This window comes from Oenanthe melanoleuca, chromosome 1A (assembly GCF_029582105.1).
Source record: "Oenanthe melanoleuca isolate GR-GAL-2019-014 chromosome 1A, OMel1.0, whole genome shotgun sequence".
In the NCBI taxonomy this organism is placed as follows: Eukaryota; Metazoa; Chordata; class Aves; order Passeriformes; family Muscicapidae; genus Oenanthe; species Oenanthe melanoleuca.
In genome coordinates this window covers 23,001,600-23,021,193 of record NC_079334.1, presented here as the reverse complement: position 1 = coordinate 23,021,193, position 19,594 = coordinate 23,001,600, and the positions used below count along the sequence as shown (strand labels likewise).

The 19,594-nt window shown below is 37.3% G+C and overlaps 1 protein-coding gene across 6 annotated transcripts in view; it reads right to left on the bottom strand.

Moving 5' to 3' along the window:
• TNRC6B (trinucleotide repeat containing adaptor 6B) overlaps window positions 1–19,594 on the bottom strand; it is a 131,284-nt gene that overhangs the window by 84,696 nt on the left and 26,994 nt on the right. For 4 of the 6 annotated variants that reach the window (XM_056481798.1, XM_056481805.1, XM_056481796.1 and 1 more), the window contains exon 4: window positions 11,032–11,099. The exons of the other annotated variants lie outside the window; for them this stretch is intronic. In XM_056481798.1, the coding sequence (XP_056337773.1) occupies window positions 11,032–11,099 (68 nt within the window). The remainder of the gene's footprint in view (window positions 1–11,031; window positions 11,100–19,594) is intronic. 6 annotated transcript variants of the gene reach the window in all.

Genomic DNA, 19,594 nt, shown 5'->3' with positions numbered 1-19,594 from the left:
AAACCATTGTGCAAGAGTGATGACCTCTCCTTCCACACGAGTGCAAAACTTTCAAGTGATCAAACACTTTTCAAAGGACAAAACATTCACTCTAAGGAAAACGAGGGTTTTTTTTGGGGTCCTCCCCTTCCACACTTAATAAATAGCGAGATATTTTATGCTGCAGAACTGTGAAAACAGAGCTGGCAGTCGTTTTTAATTATAGTATTCAAAAGTATAATGTAAATTGTTCCTTCAGAGAAAATACCATGACTAAAAGCATCCAACAAAGGAAAAACTTGCTTGATTTCTGAAAAGGTTACAGCAGCTTTTGCATCCCTTACACAAAGGCACCTATCAACACATTTTAGGAATTATTATTATTATTCTAAACTTCTATTGCAACACTGCTTTGGAGTCATACTAAGCTCAGAGCTCATTCATATTTTGCCAGGGACAAAAGAAAGAATACAAGGCCTGAAAACCTCAGTTTAAGAGTATCACGTGACTTCTAGCCCAAGCCAAGTTCTGACCCTATACATTAATGAAGTGCTCAGGAGAAAATAATGAGTCAGAAGGAAAACTTTATGCACCAAATTTTGCAAACACTCATTTTTCCACCTAATTTTCCTCAATCTGCTGCAATACTTTCCCTCACTGTTCAGCCTATGAATAATCTACAACTAAGCCTCCACTTCTTCAATTCCCCAAATGCCCTTTCCAGACTGGAAAAAGAGAAAGCTTTCAATCTGCCTTTTAACAAAATTGTTCTGAACAACAGAACTGAAAGCTCATTTCCTACAAATCTCTGTCACACATCACTGAACCTCTGCTTTCCACACCAATCCCAGCTTCCTGCATAGCCAGCTCTCCTTTGATGCCAAGATTCTAATAGTATATTGAGTTCTATGCAGAGCTCTTCCCATAAATTGTTTTCACCTCTCTCAGTGCCTGGGCAAAAACTAGCATATATTGCAGCTAATCCCAAAGCACATAACCAGAAGAGATCATTATTTGTCTCTCCCTGAAACCCTTCTGTTAGTGGAGAAATCAACTTCAGTCTCTTTTCTAATAAGCTACAGAAGTTTAATATATGGGTAATTACTTATAGTTTCTTACTTCTCTGACTCGTCGCTTGACCAGAACTGGACAAGATACTCCAAACTTACTTGGGAAAGATAAAGACCATTGCATGAGTCTTAACTGCTCTAGGAACTGAAAGAACTGACCTCCAACACCATCTAAATGTTGATTGAGTCTTTATATCCATATGCTTGGACATTAAATAAATACTTTCCAGTAACATAACATGCAACAAAACTTGTGTAAATTAATGTTCTTAGAATTTCTTTAACCTGCTCGTTATCAACCCAGAAGCATCTTGATTTTGCAGGCTATAGTTCTAACAGGTGCCCCTCGTCAGTTCCTAAAATCCTATAAATCGCCAAAATATCAATTAAATGGGAGAGAGTTATCTGTTTAATGCAATTATATGAATGAGAGTGAAAAGAGAATCATAGAATGGTTTTGTTTGAAAAGGCCCTTTAAAGATCATCTGGTTCCAGCCCCTCTGCTGTGGGCATGGACACTTTTCACCAGACCAGACTGCTTGAAGCCCCATCCAACCTGGCCTCAAACACTTCCATGCATTTCAAATAAATAGACGTTCTGGGAAATGGTATAGTACATCATCCCACCCACATATACAGCAACTGTTGCTTTCTAATTGTTATTTACAGCATGCAAATTACCATGCCAGTTACATGTCTGATCCAGCTGATTTTCCATCAACCATAGCTGCTACTAGGAATTTTGAAAGGAATAATAATTTCATTCTTTATAGCCTTCCTTCACCTTGTTTAAGACTTAGAGCTTTAAACATTTTAAAACAGCAGCAAGCTTTTTCATCTGACCAGGTTAGAATATCCCAGAAAAAACTTCCTTCATGTCTACAAACACTTTACCATACAGGACCCCTTCTTTATATGGCATCTTTAGACATGCTCCTACTCTACTAAAAGCAGATACTTACAAATACTTTTAGGATATCTCAGAAAAGACAAGGAAGAATTTTGGATTGAAAGTCTTATTCTAGTTCAATATTTTTTGTTTTTCCCTACCTAAAAGGAAGCTTTGCTGCACTTAGTGGTTTTTATTGTTTTGTTTCAGGTTTTTTTAAAAATTTGTTTTTGGCGAGATCACTCATTATCTCTACAAAGTTTTCTAACTTGTCTTTAGTTTTAGCATGGGGAGTTCAATCACTGGGCCGGAAACCTCTTGAGCAAAGGAATTTCTGGCATCTTGGTTGAAGCTGGCACCAACCCATTTTCCTTTGTTCTCATTAAAGGAACCATAATATGCTAAGTTAAATAATAATAATAAAAGCAAGCCAGCCCAAAACAAAACACCCAAAGTAAAAGCAGAGTACGAAGAGAATGTATTTTGAGTGGATTACTGTAAGAGAGCATTTCCCTAATTTGACTGATTTTTTTAATAAAAAAGCACTATTTATTGCTGCAAAAATATGTAAACTGATCTTTCCAAGTGACTTGAACATCTTCCCTGAGTAACTTGCCTTCATGTGCAGTCCTTCAGTTTGAAATGTCGGGAAAGAAACAGCTGGCTATCCACGCAGAAAATTCTACAAGCTGTAGCTGTCACAAATATTCAAATGCATGCAATAACTAAAAAATAGTATGACTCCCAAATATGAACAAGTTTGACTTAGGGCAAAGAGTCCAGCAAATTCAATCTATTTAGGTAGGAGTAAAAGAAATCATACCATCTCTCCAGATCACAGCATGCCAGAGAAACAATGCAGCTTAGGACCTCCAAAATATCTCTGTAAACAAGTTTTTAATTCATACCATGTTTACCACATAGTACAATATTTTTAGTCATACAAAGTAAGTTGTATCTTCCTGCATGGAAATAAAGATCTTGCTTTTTTTCCTTCCCTCTCTTTCTTTAACCAATAATGGTCACTTCATCAAGGCTACTCTCTGCATCTTAGAACCACGACCATTTACCTTTTTCTCTCTACTTTAATCTCTAGTACATCCAAGTCATAGCACATAGTCATCAACATTTCTATTTTTTCGACACAAACAAAAAGACATCACAAACTCATTTATGTAACACAAAAGCAGTAGTGTTTTTTTCTCCTTTCCCTCCATCTCCTTGAAAGGAAGATTTAACCATTCAATCATTGTGGGCATACACACAAAAATTACCAAAAAATGGATGATTTTTTTTTTTGAGAGAATGAAGCAGGGAAAAAAGCAGTAAGTATCTTAAATTTGATACAAAAAGGGGAAAAATGTTTAGAACTGTAATTTATACACATTTTATGATGCCACTGACTTGTGCTAGCAGTCCAAAGACTAAATCCCTAGCAAATCAATATTAATGGCACTAATTTGGTGTAGGCACTACAGACATTCATCTAAACTGTATTTTTACAGTAAGAATATAGACAAAATGTTAATTTAGACAGGACTCAAAATTATTAAAAGCCTTAAAATTATGGAATTGTATAAGGTTAGATAAGACCTTCAAGACCATCAAGTCCAACCACCAACACAGCACTACCACGTCTACCACTACACCTATCTAACTCCCATGGTAGGTGTCATCCAAAAGTTGCCATTTAAATAGCAATGCAATCCTGAAAAGAGAGCAATTTTCAGCCACCCATATAAATGATACATTAAAGGGCAGTTACCTCTGCCACTCCTGAGGAAGCTGGCAAATTTGGGAGAGAGAGAGAAAAGGAACAGCCTCTAATCAAACGGACCTAAAAACTCCCAGCTTCTTGGTCAAGGAACTCCAGATGTCAATAGAGTGTCCAGCAGATAGTTTTTCCTGGAATTCCTGGAAAGGGACTAGAGGACAGAAGTAGGTGGAGGAGTGGGAGGTGGTGTCTGAAATACAGAGGCTTCAGGACTTTAGGAATTGGATCAATATGCAAATACTCTCCCCTTCAAAGTACAGTAAGCTCTGTAAGACAGCAGCAAATCAGGATAGCCTCCATTCCATTAGCAATGGGAAATACTATTAACTGGAATAACCAGAGACAGCAATCAAAGTAGCAGGCATATGTGGCACTATGGCTATTTTGCAGTATCATATTTATAAATCAAGCAATCTGGAATGGAAAATATATCTTCTCTGGTTTTGTGAAGACAAGTATGAAGTAGTCTCCTCATAAGATGAGACTGCAAATTCAGAAGCAGGCTCTGTGCGCTTCCTACACAGGACAAATGCAGATCTTGGGGGGTGGGAGAGCCCAAACAAACTGACCTGTTCTCACCACAAGACATCTGGAAGATAGCCCCATAAAATCCTCAGAAAAGAAGTGCCAAAGCATTTACACTTAGAATGTACACTCTCCAAAATAGTTTCCTCTCTCAATATTCAGCAGCGGTGTAGACTAAACACATTGTGATAGTAAGTGGGAACTTCACTTCCAAAGTTGACCTTTTTCTGTGTGACTTCCTTTTTTTCCCTTAACGGTTGGTCATCTGGCTTCCATTTCTTTCCACATATTAAGGAAATACTTGCAAAACAGCAGTACACTTAGTTGAGGTGTATGAAAACTCTGTATTAGTTCATGGTTTGAAAGGAAAAAAAAAGATAAAAATCACTGAGGACATGAAATGTGGAGTCTTAAAAATCATAAAATGAGAATTGAAAACCTTTTCAAGTGTAACTTTCAGAAGTTTAATTTAAAAATAATTTTGCTTAGAATACTTAGACAAGAGTCTTCCTGTGGGTAATACTTACACTTTTAAGTACAAAAACTTCCAAATATTTAAGTACAACTCTGAACTGGTAAAATATGGAAGACAATGAAACTTTGGTAATTTTCAAGTGCTTGATTATAAATTCTATAATTCTAAATATTGTTCAAAAGTACTACATTTTAAGGTGTACATCAGCTTTCGTAACTTTATTGACTTACAAGTCACAGCTAAAACACAGTTGCCTCTACAGAATCAGATTTTGCTCCAGTCTCATTCATTTCTACCCGCTCAATTGCACAACAAAGGGCAATTCTTTTCTCTATGCCTCAGGGCCCCCTTAAACACACAGGTAGACTTGCCTCCAAAAGCAAACTTGTCCTGCCACCCACTCCGCTGTATGGACTAAAAGCATTTGTAGGGTATGAAGGGGATGAAAATACTCCTTCATCCTTAGCTGGACCAGTTTTCATTTGATTTTACTCTAATGGTCTCACACTCTTAAATACCCTATCAAATCTCTAAGGATATAAAAGAAAAAAAAACTCTCCTACTCACATGTCAGTATCAGAGCAAGCCTGAGTTATCACTGGGTCTGAAGCACAGTCTGACACACTAAGAGAACTGCAACGCCCTGTAACAGATGTCTGGCACAGCCAGCACGGACATCCCACATCTCCCTGTGGTGACTTGTTAGGATCTCAGGCAGAGGACTTAAGTGTTTGGGAACGTTTCTTTAATGGGATACTTATTCCACAATCAGCAATATAAAAACAGCTATGCCTTTACATAATTCTTGAATGTAATCAAGAAATCATTTGTCATTAATTTCACAGAATTTGGGTTGATATGTAAATTTACGTACCTCAAATCTGAGTTGATAATCTGAATTAAGATTTGGATACTACTTTGAAAATTGCAGCATGGACCTTCTGACAAAAGCCAACCTCTGCTGAGGTCAGTGCTGCCAGTAAATAAAAAAAAAAATCTAATGGCAGTCATGGCAAGTCTCAATATCTTCTGTAATATTGAATGTCCTTAAAACATCAAACAAATGCTCTGTTACACAAGCTTATAGCTAACTGTTTACTTTAAATTTGCTAAGAACAATGTTTTATCCTACAGGAACAGAAGCTATGCTAGGGACCTTTGTGGAATTTCAAACGTTCAAAAGAACACTGCAGTAGCTCTTAATGTCTATCATTCTCACCAACCCAGCCAGACTACTTCAGGATATACCACTGTAACCTTTTTATAGTTCTCAGCAACACCATGAAAGAGTAAGATTGATTCTTTTGTGCAGTGATGTTTACATGTGCCCCTGACATAAGCAGGCTGCTGAAAACAAAGACTGGCCTGTAAACTGGCTTCTTGATTTCACTTAGTTTTCACACAGCAAAACTAAGCCAGGGGAGGGGAAGCTATTCTGCTGTATAGTAAGTTTTAATGAAGACTGTGCCACGTTCAGATGCACATTCAAAGATTAAAGGCAACGATCATAAATTCTTACTGAATATCAGGAAATGTTCTTCCCTGTGAGGGCGATTAATATTGCAATAGCCTGTTCAGAAAAGCTCTAGAATAAACCTGAGAAGCCTGATACAGCTCAGAAATTAAATCTAACCTTCAAATCTGCCCCTCACTTTGAGCATGGTATTGGACAAGATGACTTTCAGAGCCTGTAATTCCTGTTTCCAGGTTAGGACAATTTAGCTACTACTTTCTTTTAACTGTAGCATCACACAAATCCAGGAAGACATTGAACATTACTGCTGAAATGTCAAAGAAAAATAAGATACTATTACCAAATGTTAAACAATTTTGTGATGCTTAGTGGTTCCAATCTCATCCTGGCATTACTGCAATTTTGGAGGGCATAATTAAAAACACTTGCCTCAGAATCTGTACATTAACCTATCAATCCAGGGAAAAGCCTATTCAGTAGGTCTAACTGGTGACACTTTCTAAATTACAGATATGATCCTGTTTTGATACCTTTCTTACAGTATGAATCACTTCCAAATGTACAAATTGTCAAGATAGCTGAAGACTTTTCTCTCCCATTACTACAAAACTGCAGGTGGGGAATAGCCAGCTGAGGTACTTCAAACAGCAGTAGCAGCTTGGCTTACCATCCTACTAAATGTGAGTATGAACTTGGCTCACTTTTTGTCTGAACAGTTACTGTCAAACAGACCTCTCCATGTGTCAGCTAGGAAAAGTAAAACATTTACATTTATCTTACAAAAATGAGTAGTTTTTCATTATCCAGTCCCTTTCACTCATAGATTTCACACATACATTTCTGGTTGTGACAGCACGTGGTAATTTATTAGCACAGGCACAGTTGCTAATTAATGCTGCTACAGCTAGGAGCAGAACCTCAATTTAAGGACTTCAGCAGAATTCTTTTTCCTGCCCCTGTCCCTGCTCCGTGCTCATCAACACAAATTTGACTGTTTTGGAAAGCTATTGGAACACATTTGCTTCCTAATCTTTGCTCCAGCAGTAACAAAGCAAAAGCCCTATTACCACTGATAAGGGCACAATAGGCTGCTATCATGTAAAATATAAGTATTTTGTGGGGAGAGATAATATTTACTCCCTAAGCATGCCAGTTCAGGTCAATCTCTTTGTAATGGATGAAAATATGACAGAATACCTCTAACAAAATGTTCATCTGTAATTAAGCATAATGACATCTTTCTCCATTGGCAGGGAAGGAAGGAAACTGGTTTCTTACCAAACATATTAACCACATAAAAAATAACCTGACCAGGTGAAAAACACAGTTATATCCCATGGCAGAGAGCTAAGAAGTGAAAAGGTTACAGAATACATAAAACCTGAGAAGTAACAATTTATCAAGGAGTCACTGGCCCTCAGCCAGAGGAGGAGCATGGTCTAAGATGGCCATGATCAGCTCTAGCAGTCCAAGCAGGCTCAGTTTTTAGCATTAATCACTCCACTGCTGCACAACCATGACACCTTTGTTACACATGCACTGCACATAAACTGCAGATCTTTCACAGGACTGAGATGACTCTGCCTGTTCCATTTCTCACTTGTACTAAGGGTCTTGAATGGGTAACTTCCTCATAATTAGCTAAAATTGAAATAAATTACATCCATGTTGTAAATGATTAGTTGAAGTTTTCTGAAGACCTTGTATACAGTTTAACCAGTTAATTCCTTCCCATAAATGTGACAGGTATCAGAAGACAGCACTTTTCAGGTATCACCTACAGTTAAATTACAAATCTTAAAATGCTGTAACTTTAGTATGCTGTTCTGTTCAGTACAGCAGAAAAAAAGACTCACAGTACTGCAGCAAGGCTGCTTGTTGTTGCTGAGTTTGTTTGCATTTTGTGTGTGTGTGTTTGCTTAATACTAGAAGGCAAAAATGCCAAGTTTTTATCCCCAAGTTTTAAACAGGGGAAATAATCTGTTTCATAAAGTGCCAGAAATCATCCAAGGATGCTGGCTCCTTGCATTTGGTTTTGAAGCTATACTTTAGCAAAAGAAATCTCACATAAAACCAGCGCTAGGTAAGAACTATTGCATCCACTGAAAGTCTCTAGAAGTATCTTTTTACTTCTGTTCCTTCATTGTCCAGTAAAGATTAATGCAGATAAATACTAAGAAATTTGCAGAGGAGGTCAACAATGGCAGACTTCTCAGGAACACTGGTGCAAGTTCACTCCCTTGCTGAAACTGTATCTTCTGAACACTTCCTCTGCAATCTCAGAGCAGCGCAACCCAGTTCAGGCTGCCTAACGAAAGGCAAATAAATTACAATGGCCAACTTTTCAGGAAAGTAAATTAGAAGCAGTCAAAGAAAAAGCATTCCATCTACATAGCTATAGAGAAAGTAAATTCTAAGTCTAACAACAGCTGGAAAGGGAAGGAAGCATCTTCAGTGCTGTAACTATTTCTGTAGAGAACATCTGACTACATCCATTCACTACCTTTCACTAACAAGCTCCAATCTTATTTCAAACCAACTAGGAGGACAACAGTAGATGCAGGTACACGAAATCACAGAATCACTGCAGATGGATGGGATCTCAGAGGTCATCAATCCCATCCCTTTGTTCAAAGCATGGTTTACTAGAGCAGGCTGAAGCAGTATTGGGGTTGTGCCAGCTGAGTTTTGAGTCACTTAAAGGGCTATGAAGGCACAACTGGATAACCTCTTCCAAAGGTACGACCACATTTAATAGTAAGAAAAGAAAATTCTTTTCCTTTGTGTTTGAGTGGAGTTTCCTGTATTTCAGCTTATGCCAATGGCTTCTTGTCTCTCCATCAGGCACCACTGCGAAGAATTTGGCTCAGTCTTCCTTAGTCTCCTCATCAGGTATCTATATACATGGATAATAATATCCTCAATAATATCCTCCCCCAAGTTTTCTTATTAAAGGCTAAATAGTCAAAGCTTCTCTTCTTTCAGATGCTCCAGAGTTCCTCTCTGCTCTTTAAAAATCCCAGCCCAGTATGTTGATGTCCAGCTAATCCCCACTGCAAGTAAGTAATACAAAGAAGTAATCTCAGATTTTTTCTTCCTTCTCTTATGACAAGAAGTAAACTCAGTCAAAGCAGTCAATTTTGTTAGTTAGCTGAAAATTTGATACTGTGGGTAGAAAAAGATTCAAGCAATTGATTTAAATTTCAGAGCAATACCCACAATACCCACAATTGTATCTTGCTCGCATTACGCTACAAGTTGCATAAAACAACTACCTTCAACTCCTGTTGCATAAAATTGCACCTTTAGACTTCAATCAAAATATTATTAAGAATGATACTCCTACAGCAGAATCTGTATGTCAAGGTTTCAGACGCCACCTGAACACAATTTATTAGTTAAAAACCAAAAATACCGCCTACCACTAATCTCATACTCTAATAACCAGAGATTTTGAGAAGAGAGATAATGTTTTAAGCCACTTGAAAAGCTCCAATTAAAAATCAGAACAACTATAAAGAAATTCTAGTTTTCACTTGCACTTAAAATAAGACACCTAACAAACACAAGGCTATGACAAATGACATTACTCATATTACTCACTATAATAATGTATTTCATTAAACTACTAGATATATAAAGAAACAATTCAAGAGAGGCAGAAATCTAACTCCTGCTTTTTATTTCTGCACTGATTTTTCTTCTGGAACTTTCTGAAAGTTTCTACTTCAACAACTTCTGTATCTCTTGGTATCACAGTTAGTTGCTTAGTCTGAATAGATAGAAATAACAATTACTTTGAGAAGTTTGGCTCAGGTCCATGATGGAAAGAATGTGCATGTTCAGCACTACACTTTGCTGACCTCAACTTGCCTACCTCAGGAATGGTTTCTCACTGTCACAGATGCAGTGCATTTACAGTTGCCAGCTTATCTAGGAGGAAAAGTAGATCTTCACCTCAAGTCACATCCCAGCCTTTCTGCAACAAGTGTAGTGCCGATCAACAAGAAATTCTCATGAGGAGACATCCAATTAGGCTTAGCAAAAAAAGAGTTCTGTGGTCTAGATTTTCCAAAGGCCATCTTTTTGCTTGCTCCAAATGACAGGAAAAGAAAAAAACTAATTATTGTATCAAAAATTGAATTACCATTGCGTTAACTAATGAAAAGAATACAGAACAACCATCACTGAAGTACTTCTAGGACAAGGCTCTGTTCTTCCTCCAAACAAAAACCTAGGGAAAAAGTCCAAGCAGTACTGGATTTCAGTCTGAAATCATACGAAAAAGCCTTTGCCTAACAGAAATCAGTCATTTTCTTCTCTGATCAAGCTGCTTTCCCTAAAGCTCTGTGTACCAGCATCTTACATTGTTCATCCTCAAAAGAGCATTTTGTTTGCAATTTTTGATCCTTTATTAAAATGCATTCTAAAGAAAAAAGGCTCAAAGGGGACAATCTGCCATATGCACACCAAAAGGAAGGCCCTGGTTCTTTCATATTTCATATTACTTCAATGAAGAGCAGTTGTATAAAAACTTCATGTACAAACTCAACACATCAGTGCCAAGCTTCCAGAATGATTAGCCCTTAAATAACAATTTCTGATTAATGTTTTGAAATGGCAATGCATATTTCTATGCTTTTACATTTAAGGCAAATCAACATCCTGCCTTTTTTTTTCAGCCACCATCCACTACTATATATATATATATATGTGTATGAATATTTAAGGAACCAAAAGGGTGAGCACTAAGCAACCAACCAATGCTCCCAAACACGTTTAAATGAGAGTGCTTCACACCATTTACTATCCGTAAGGCCCTTTTTAAATAAACGCGTGACTCACTGTTTGTTTTCTTCACCAGGAGGTGGAGTCTTGCCATGCCCCTCCATTACAAAATCCTCATGTTCCATCTGCAAAGGCAAGCATTGCAGGTCAGAAATCGGTGGAGCAAAATGCACATCACCTAATGTGGCCCTTTTCATATGCAACAACTCAAAACAGCCACTTTATCACAGTGGCTGGTCCAGAACAGATCATGTAGTTTCTTAGCAACATATGTACATCTCCAACCCCATTGCTATGGTATCATTTCATAGCACAAATTTCTGAAAAATCTTGCAAGGGAAAAAGCATGGTTTAATAGCTATAGCAGAATACTATCAGTCAAGGTACATATGTTTTAAGTTCTGCTCTGTTAAGGGCTTCCCTAGTATTCTAAGTATTATTTCTACCACTTCTTCCCTCCAGGAATATAAAGCAGGAATTTAAAAAAGGTTTATCAACATCTCTACGACAAAATTAAAATTAAAATTTTAGAAGAAACTTACTAAGCACAGAAAGAAATTGCTGCAAAGCAGAGTACTTCTTGTGACAAAGAACTTTTCTTTGAAGAAAGACTTTCACCGCACACGCAGCTTAGTTAGCAGGGTAAAAAAGAGGCCTAAGGAAACCTCAAATAGATGCTGTTCCAATGACAACATAAGGTAGGCATTTCCTTTGGCTCTCTTGTTAGAAGATTCCAAGGGCAGCAAGGAAGTTTTATGTTTAATTGTTTGCTTTTAAAATACCAGTTTTAGCATAGATTTTCAGTAATTTCTTTGGAGAGAGAGAAGAATTACATATTTGCTCATTCATTAATTATGTGCTCTTCATTTAATCACTTAATTCAAGCAGAAGTTCTTGCACAGGTAGCAAAACATTCTTCTCTTAATATAAAAATTCAACACATGCAATTCGAGTTTTATATAAACATCCAGATACAGTTAGCAATGCTCTACTTCACGTGAAGCCAGCAAACAGGTTACACTGCAATACTCAATAAGTCACACGACAAAGAACTGAATCACAATCACACACAAATCCATGCCACTACATTAAACTGGAAAGAGGAGAGAAGCACTATTCAGCCAATTAAGATAACACAGCTTAGTCAGTCTTTGAAGGGGCAGAACCCCCCAAACCAAACCAAAATCCATCAGCCACTTCTCCTTGTGCCCCTGCCCTCCCCCCAAAGGGGTTAAGCTTACTCATTTGTGCATTACGACTTTTGTCAAGTCAAAAATACTTTCAAATCCCTGAAATCTGCATATTGACATCTAACAAGGATACAAGAAATTATGCTATTTAACTGTCCAGGCACAGCCCTAAGCAAAACCATGAATGAACTGAGAAAGTGGTAAACTGTAAGGTACTAATGACATCCATAAGACAGTCTATAAAATATGTAAATTCACATTTCTAAACATGTACTCCCATGTCTCCCAGTCCAAATAGTATTTTCATGTAAAAGCAATGCTTGAAAACAAGATTTCTACTTACAGTTATTAAACATTGTGGACTTCTAGCCATGTATTCCCACCATATCAGACACACAAATCTATTTGTACTTCAGTCCCTACCTGATTCACAGGAGCTCTAACAGCTGGACTCACACCTGTCTAGCCAAAGAGAAAGATATCCATTCCACTTAATTCTGTTGTTGAAAATGCTGAAATACTAAGTGTGTCAACGGGTAAAATAGCTACAGATTTGTGGCTGCACTGCAAAACAGCATGGTTCTGTAACTCGAGTAAATGTTTAAGGATTACTCTTTACACAGGAGGTATTTTAGCCTGTTGATGGTATGAGACAAGTACAATTCACAGGAATGGTAGGCAAGGGAACAGTTTGTGGCCTGGTACTGGGAAGATGAAATACAGCCTTTGGGAGTAAAGAAGCACTGCATACAGCATATAGAGTGCTAAACTAACAAAACTCCCATATGAAACAGAAATTCAATGTAATGAAGCTGTAGAAAAGAAGGGATCATAAAAATTAAAAAAAAAAAAAGGAAGTGTAAAAGGCAATGATTTTAAATTCAACAAAAATGTAGGAATGGGGAATTAGTTTATTAGATGATAATCAAGTAATCTGGTAACTGAAACATCTTGTAGACCACCACCAGAACAAAGCAATCACTGAAGTACTGCTGATAAAACTGTTGCTTTATTATGAATTTTACATGAAGAACACTAATGACATCCCAGTTCCAGCATGCTTATCAAAGTTTCATTTCAAAGAGAAGTGGGCAAATAATGACAAAACACAAAGGACCTGAGCTAAGAACAAGATTGTCGGTCCAGGCACAGTCTCTTGTAAAACAACTAGAGAACCCCATCTGCTTTAAGAAATGTTAAATCAGTTTCCTGTACTTCAGACAGTAGACAGAAGTACCTGAAATTACAAAAATCTGCATTATAAAAAACTGTAGAAGATACTTTACAATGGCACAGACATTCCACGAGAAGTTCACCAAAAAAATTAATCACTGGGTGAGGAAGTACTCAGGGACACAGAAACTATTCAACATACAAAATAAAGATTAATTGGTAGGGTTTCATTGATAAATAAAGCCAATAACAAAATACATCAACACACTAAAGAAAGTAATGGGAAGGTCAAGGAATTGACTATTAGTGAACTAGAAAAACCCCTCTTTTTAGAATAGATAAACAACTAGACTTGTAGAAAACATTTGGCTGGTCAGGCTCAGAGGACAAAGTACCTGGAGGATGGTATCAAGTGAAGTGCTTGCAGGAGTCTGCTCTAGGACAAGTCCATTAAATATCTATACCAATGACTTTAAGGGCCAGTAAGGTATATTTTAGGAATTTTAAGATGAAGTTTAACTAGGGGAAAGAGGACCAATCAACAAGTCTAAAGACAGGTCCACCATTCAGATGAATCTAGACTACCTGGAGGAATGATCCCTACAGGATTTGTATGAATTCACAGGACAAACACATAACACTTGCACCTGAGAGGCCCTGGCAACCACACAGGATGATGACTGGCTGGGGAGCAGTTCCATGGAAAAGGTCTTGGCACAAAGCAAGCTGATTGTGAGCCAGCAGTGTGCTTTGTCAGAAAAGGTCACCAGCATCCCAAGCTTTATTAAAGAGAGCCTTGCCAATAGATGAGGGAACTGATTGCCACCTCTATTCAGTGCTTATTACTCTAGACATGGCCTAATGCACCTCATTTTGGGCCCCCCCAATACAAGAAGTACACCCAGAATTTGACACAGCAGCCACCAAGATGCTCAAGGAGCCAGAGCATTTGTCCTGTGAGTAAAGGCAGAGGGAGCTGGGCTGATTCAGCCTGGAGAAGAGATAGCTTTGGGGAGACCTTAGCAGCAAGTGTCTGTACCTACAAGGAGGTCAGCCAGCAGTCAGGCTCATCACAGGGGCTCCCTGTGACTGGACAAGAAGCAGTGAGATTATGTACAAACTAAAGAAGTCCAGAATGGATACAAGCTGACTTATTTTCACCATGAGGACAGTCAAGGACTGGAAGAGAGAGCCTAGAGTAGTTTTGCAGTCTCCTTCCTTCAAGGTTTTCATGGACTGACTTGGTAAAAATCACTCACAACCTGGTCTGACCTCATAGGTGACCCTACCTGGAGCAGCAGGTCAGACTAAAGACCTTGGAAGGTACCTCTAAACCTAAATTTCCCAGCAATCCTATGAACACAAGAACAGATTCAGTTTAATATTGGGAGATAACATACATGACAAAAAAACCTACTGAATCCAGCGAGAACCTGCACTTTGATCTGGAAAAGTCTAAGAAAAATATCTTTGAAAGTTGTATAATCAAAACAAACAAACAAACAAAAAATACAAAAAAACCCCAATCCAAAATAAAACAATCACCAAGAAAAAAAAAAAAGTCATGCTGAAGAAAGAAATAGTGAAAAGTCTGCAGCAGATCTATAGTAGGCCCTCTTTTATAGGAGTGTGTATGAGTAGAGACAAAGAAGACTCAAACCCCCCTCCATAACACTCCAAAAACATGAGAGCTCAGAGTAAATAATGGTGTAGGCAGAGAGGAGACTTCATATAAGTAAAATCCAACATTTGGCCTGTGAATCTCCCTCAATGCAAGACAACACAGCACAGAGGCATACATAAAAAAAGCCGTGTGACAGTATTGTAAGAAACATCACCCCTTTGCTATTACAATATTAAAAAAACCCAACTCACTCTCAAAAGAACACCTGTAAGAGGATACACAGAGCACATGTACTACTAAGCAGACAAAAAAATTAATTCTTGAACAAACAAATTGCAACACTGAATTTCGCAGGTTTTTGCAGGTTTTATGATTTATGTACCTATGAGTACAAAGATTTATGTGTGTATTGGAGGATTAGAAACAATAGCAGTATAAGCTTTTCTGTTTCTTTGCTCTCATTACTTTGACAAAGTGAAAGGAGAAGTTATATATAAGATCATTCAACAGGCCTGATCCAATGCAATAATTTCTGCCTTCCTCCTTTTGCTGAGCCTTCACTCTAACTTTCTTTTGCCTGGATACGTTAAACAATTTCATGTCAATGACCTGTATTTTTCACTTGGAATTCTGCAAGTTTTAAAATTTTTGCTAGAAAGTGATACACAGCTTATTTAACAGATTAAAACTTCTAGAATAAGCTCATAAAGTAATATCTATTTCCATCTTTCTGCAACATTTAAAAGTCACTTTATTGGGTAGTTCATCTAAATTTAAAGAGATATATCTGACAAAGAGCCTTCTGAAAACAATGAGCAAGCAAAACACCAATAAAATTCCAAAGCATTGCTTTATATATTCATAAAGTTTGTTGTTAGGCCCAGCTATCTATTAATTAATTTTAAGATGAAAAAATACTTCAAAATTAAAATCTTTAGGTCTTGTTTTCCCAATGACAGTAATGACGTCATAGAAAGAATGAAAATGTGGTATTTTAAGTTTTTGATTAAGTGACTATCTGAGGATGAATTGAAGCGAGAAACAGCACATAAGAACCACAGTTAGCTGAAAATACTCTTTTTCTCCTCCACCCACAGTTCTTATACAATTCCTATGCACATTTTTTCCCCACAAGTCTCTCAGCTTCCCTTCATTCTGTCATCACCCTATCCTGTTCAGCAGTCTTTGAACCTTTCTGAGAAGAAAGCTGGAGCCCAGAGTCCTTGCTAAATTCCAGCCATCCACAGCACCCAGCAGCCTCACCACAGCATATCTGAGCCTCAAGCTTCTCTTTACTCACAGCATACGTAGGACACACAGCTGTCCTCAATGGGGAGAAAAAGAATAGAAGGTGGAGCTAAGACAGAACTCTTGGATCTGTTCTACTGCTCCCATGGAAAGGAGAAAAGGTGGAATGGCAGAGGACTTGAAACACTTCAGCTTCTCTTAAGAGGACTGCAGAGGGAGCCATTGATTCCAAGAGCAGGAATCAAAGGAAGCGCACTCCACACCTGTTTCTCCTGGCAAGCAATGGAGAAAGCTTCAAGATTCTGGCAGCTGGAAGCAGGAACCAGAAATAGACCCTGAAACAGCAGGGGAGGAATTCAATAGAATTTTCTTCTTCTTTTTTTTTTTTTTTTTAAAGAAACTGCCAGTTGTTGAACTCTGTATTTTATTATTTCAAAGCCTTTTTCTCTAAAAATCCAGGCATGTGTTAATATCCAAATTTCAACACAAACTAATATATTAAGTGTTCTCAATAATAAAAGACAATCTATTTCACTTAAGAAAATCTATTCAGTATTAGACACTCAATACTTAACTTTTAGAAAAGGAAATTTATCATGAGCTTCAAAGCAATAAACTATTATATATTTTTTCTCCAGAAGTGCAACACCTGTTGCTACGGTTTCATACTACTCTTTCTAAAAATATCTTCAATGAGACCCTAATGGTTTTGATTAATGAGTAAACTTTATCTCCTAGATAAAGTCAGCAACACTCTGAAGAGTCAGAAAGTTTCAAGGGCAAAAGTCTCACCTTTCCTGAATCCCGATGTCAGAAAGCACATTTTCCTAACAAGATTTAACTCTTGCATTAGCTGTCCTAGCCTACCAAAGCTGAACTGAGCTTAAGAGAAACCAAGCATTTTCTCAGGAAAAACTATAGATATTTGTGAGAAATTCGTTACATGTTTTGAAAAGCTATTAATTTTAAACTGTCTTTTTTCTTCACCAGTACAAAGAAATGTACTAATGCAACTTCATCAGAGAGCTGCCATCACCATCTTTTCCTAGTGATTCCAGAGTTCCTTTTCAAAGCTGTTTTTTTTCCCAATTTAAAACCAAAACAAGCAACCACCCCAAACAAACAAAACAACAACAACAAAAAGGTCAACAAAACCCCAAACCAACCAAACAAAGCAGCAATTAAAAATCCCCAAACAAACAAGAAACCCACATGGACTCCAGCCAGCCAGGAGATGAAGACTACATTTTTCACTGACTAGCATCTCAAGCAGACACAACACCAAAGCTTTATCTGGCCCCTGACCAGACACTCTGGTGGGGACCAGCCAAGGTCAAACGCTGCTTTCTGCAGGTTGTAGCCATCTACTTCCTATGCCCAGCTTAAGACTGATAAATCTGATGTTTTGTCACAACTATTGCTTTTAACACCAATGTCCCAAACAATCAGCAGCAGCACCAACACTACTGTAAACAGACCATCAGCACTTATTTTCTTTCACTAATAGTTATTTTAAGGAGAGTTCCACAATCCAGTCCTCGAAATCCACGCAATTAGTCACTAGTCACTACTGCTAACAGTGGTGGAAGCTGTGTTATAAAAAAAGAAATCTCAGAGACCATTTGAGGTGTGACAGAAATGTAATCACTACTACAAATGAAAGGAAAGCTGAGTCACCTCTCTGTCTGGCTTCATTATAAGCACTTTGGACAAATAGCATTGGGGAAAATTTTACTCACTAGGAACAGATTAATTAAACCTTTAATTTCTTTTAATAAAAATGCAATTCAGCTGCTAACACTTTAATATTATTTTTAGGAATAAACTAGCCTTTCAAAATACACATAGAATAGCACAAATTGTTTAGCAAAATTAGTCTCAAAATATACTTCTTAGATCAAATCTTAATTTCAGTACATGAAAGCATTAAAAGAACCATTAGAATCTGTGAATTAAACTTAAAAGAAAAAAAATAGAAAAAAACAGATCCTAAAATGAGAAAGCATTGAGTATTTTTCTGAATCATACAGAGAAAAGTCTTAAGGATAAGGTACGCATGAAATATTGACTGAATTTTTGTTTTTTTTCAGGACTTTGTAGTGTGCATCATTGTGATGTAACTAAATTTTCACTTGAACCTATTTCTATTTTTTTTCCCTCAATTTTGCGAAAGCATAGTCTTGATATATAAAAATCACCACCAAATTATGCGAACCATCTCCTAGCCTACTCAGTATTTCCTTGAAGCTTTTCAGCAGCATCTAGATGGAGCATTTCAATGTTATTACCATCACATGGTCCTGACTGGTTTTCTGTTAGTTACAGGAGAAGTGAAAACTTACTAACATAATCCCCCTGCTAAATCACACTTCACATTCAGTGCTTCCTGCTAATCATTTTGAATGCTAACACACTTAGACCACAGTAATTACCTTCAAAAGTTACTAATCTGCTACTGGTGTTTGATATATGAAGCTTAATGGTACTTTAACACCTGGCTCACTGCAACATTGCATTAGAAGAAATGCGAACATGTTAACATACACCATCATTAAAACATGGATCATCCATATAGAAGAGCAGGACAGATTGTCAGTGGGAACTCAATTAATCATTAACCTATGGAACTCAGAATATGCCACTTATGCTACAGCTAAACAAGCACAAAAGCTGCAGCAGTGGTTACAGACCAGAAGTTTTGCTTTTAGTTTCAGCTGTCACCAATTAGTCACTAAGTAATTGCAGAAATAACCTATGGCTCACTTTCTATGTAATATTTAAAATGTTTGTTAGCTAATATTCTGTGAAATAACCAGCAGCTTAGCATGATCTCCCTGCTAAGCTTAAACAGTTTTATAAATATCATGAAAACAACAGTCCCACTTTGGAAATGCTAAAAAGGTTGGGATCCCAGTCACATCTCATATCATACAAATACAAAAGTTTCCTTAATCAAAAAAATATTTTAATGCATTACTAAGTTTCTAAGTATTTAAAATAGCTTGTGTGTGTGCACATATACATAAAATAATTAATCTTGCTGTGAAAGCAATTTAAACCACCTAGTTGTTTGCAGGAGGATACAGTTTTACCTTAAGTCAGCCACCGAAGATGTTAAAATCACTCAAGTCATGGTATGACAGGATATCCAGAAATACCATCTGAAAACTTCAACTCTGAAGCTGCCAAGGCAGCTTTGAATAATAATTCAACCGTCTCCGACACAAAAAATGAATAAAGCGTTCTGAATTTAAGCAAAAGTGTTTTCCTGCTCCACTGCTGATGATCCATCCATTTTGTAGTGTGTTCTCCACATGTATAGTATGGATGAATCCCAGTAAAGCAAGAATTTAGTAAGACAAAAAAATTCCCCTAGTTTATTTAA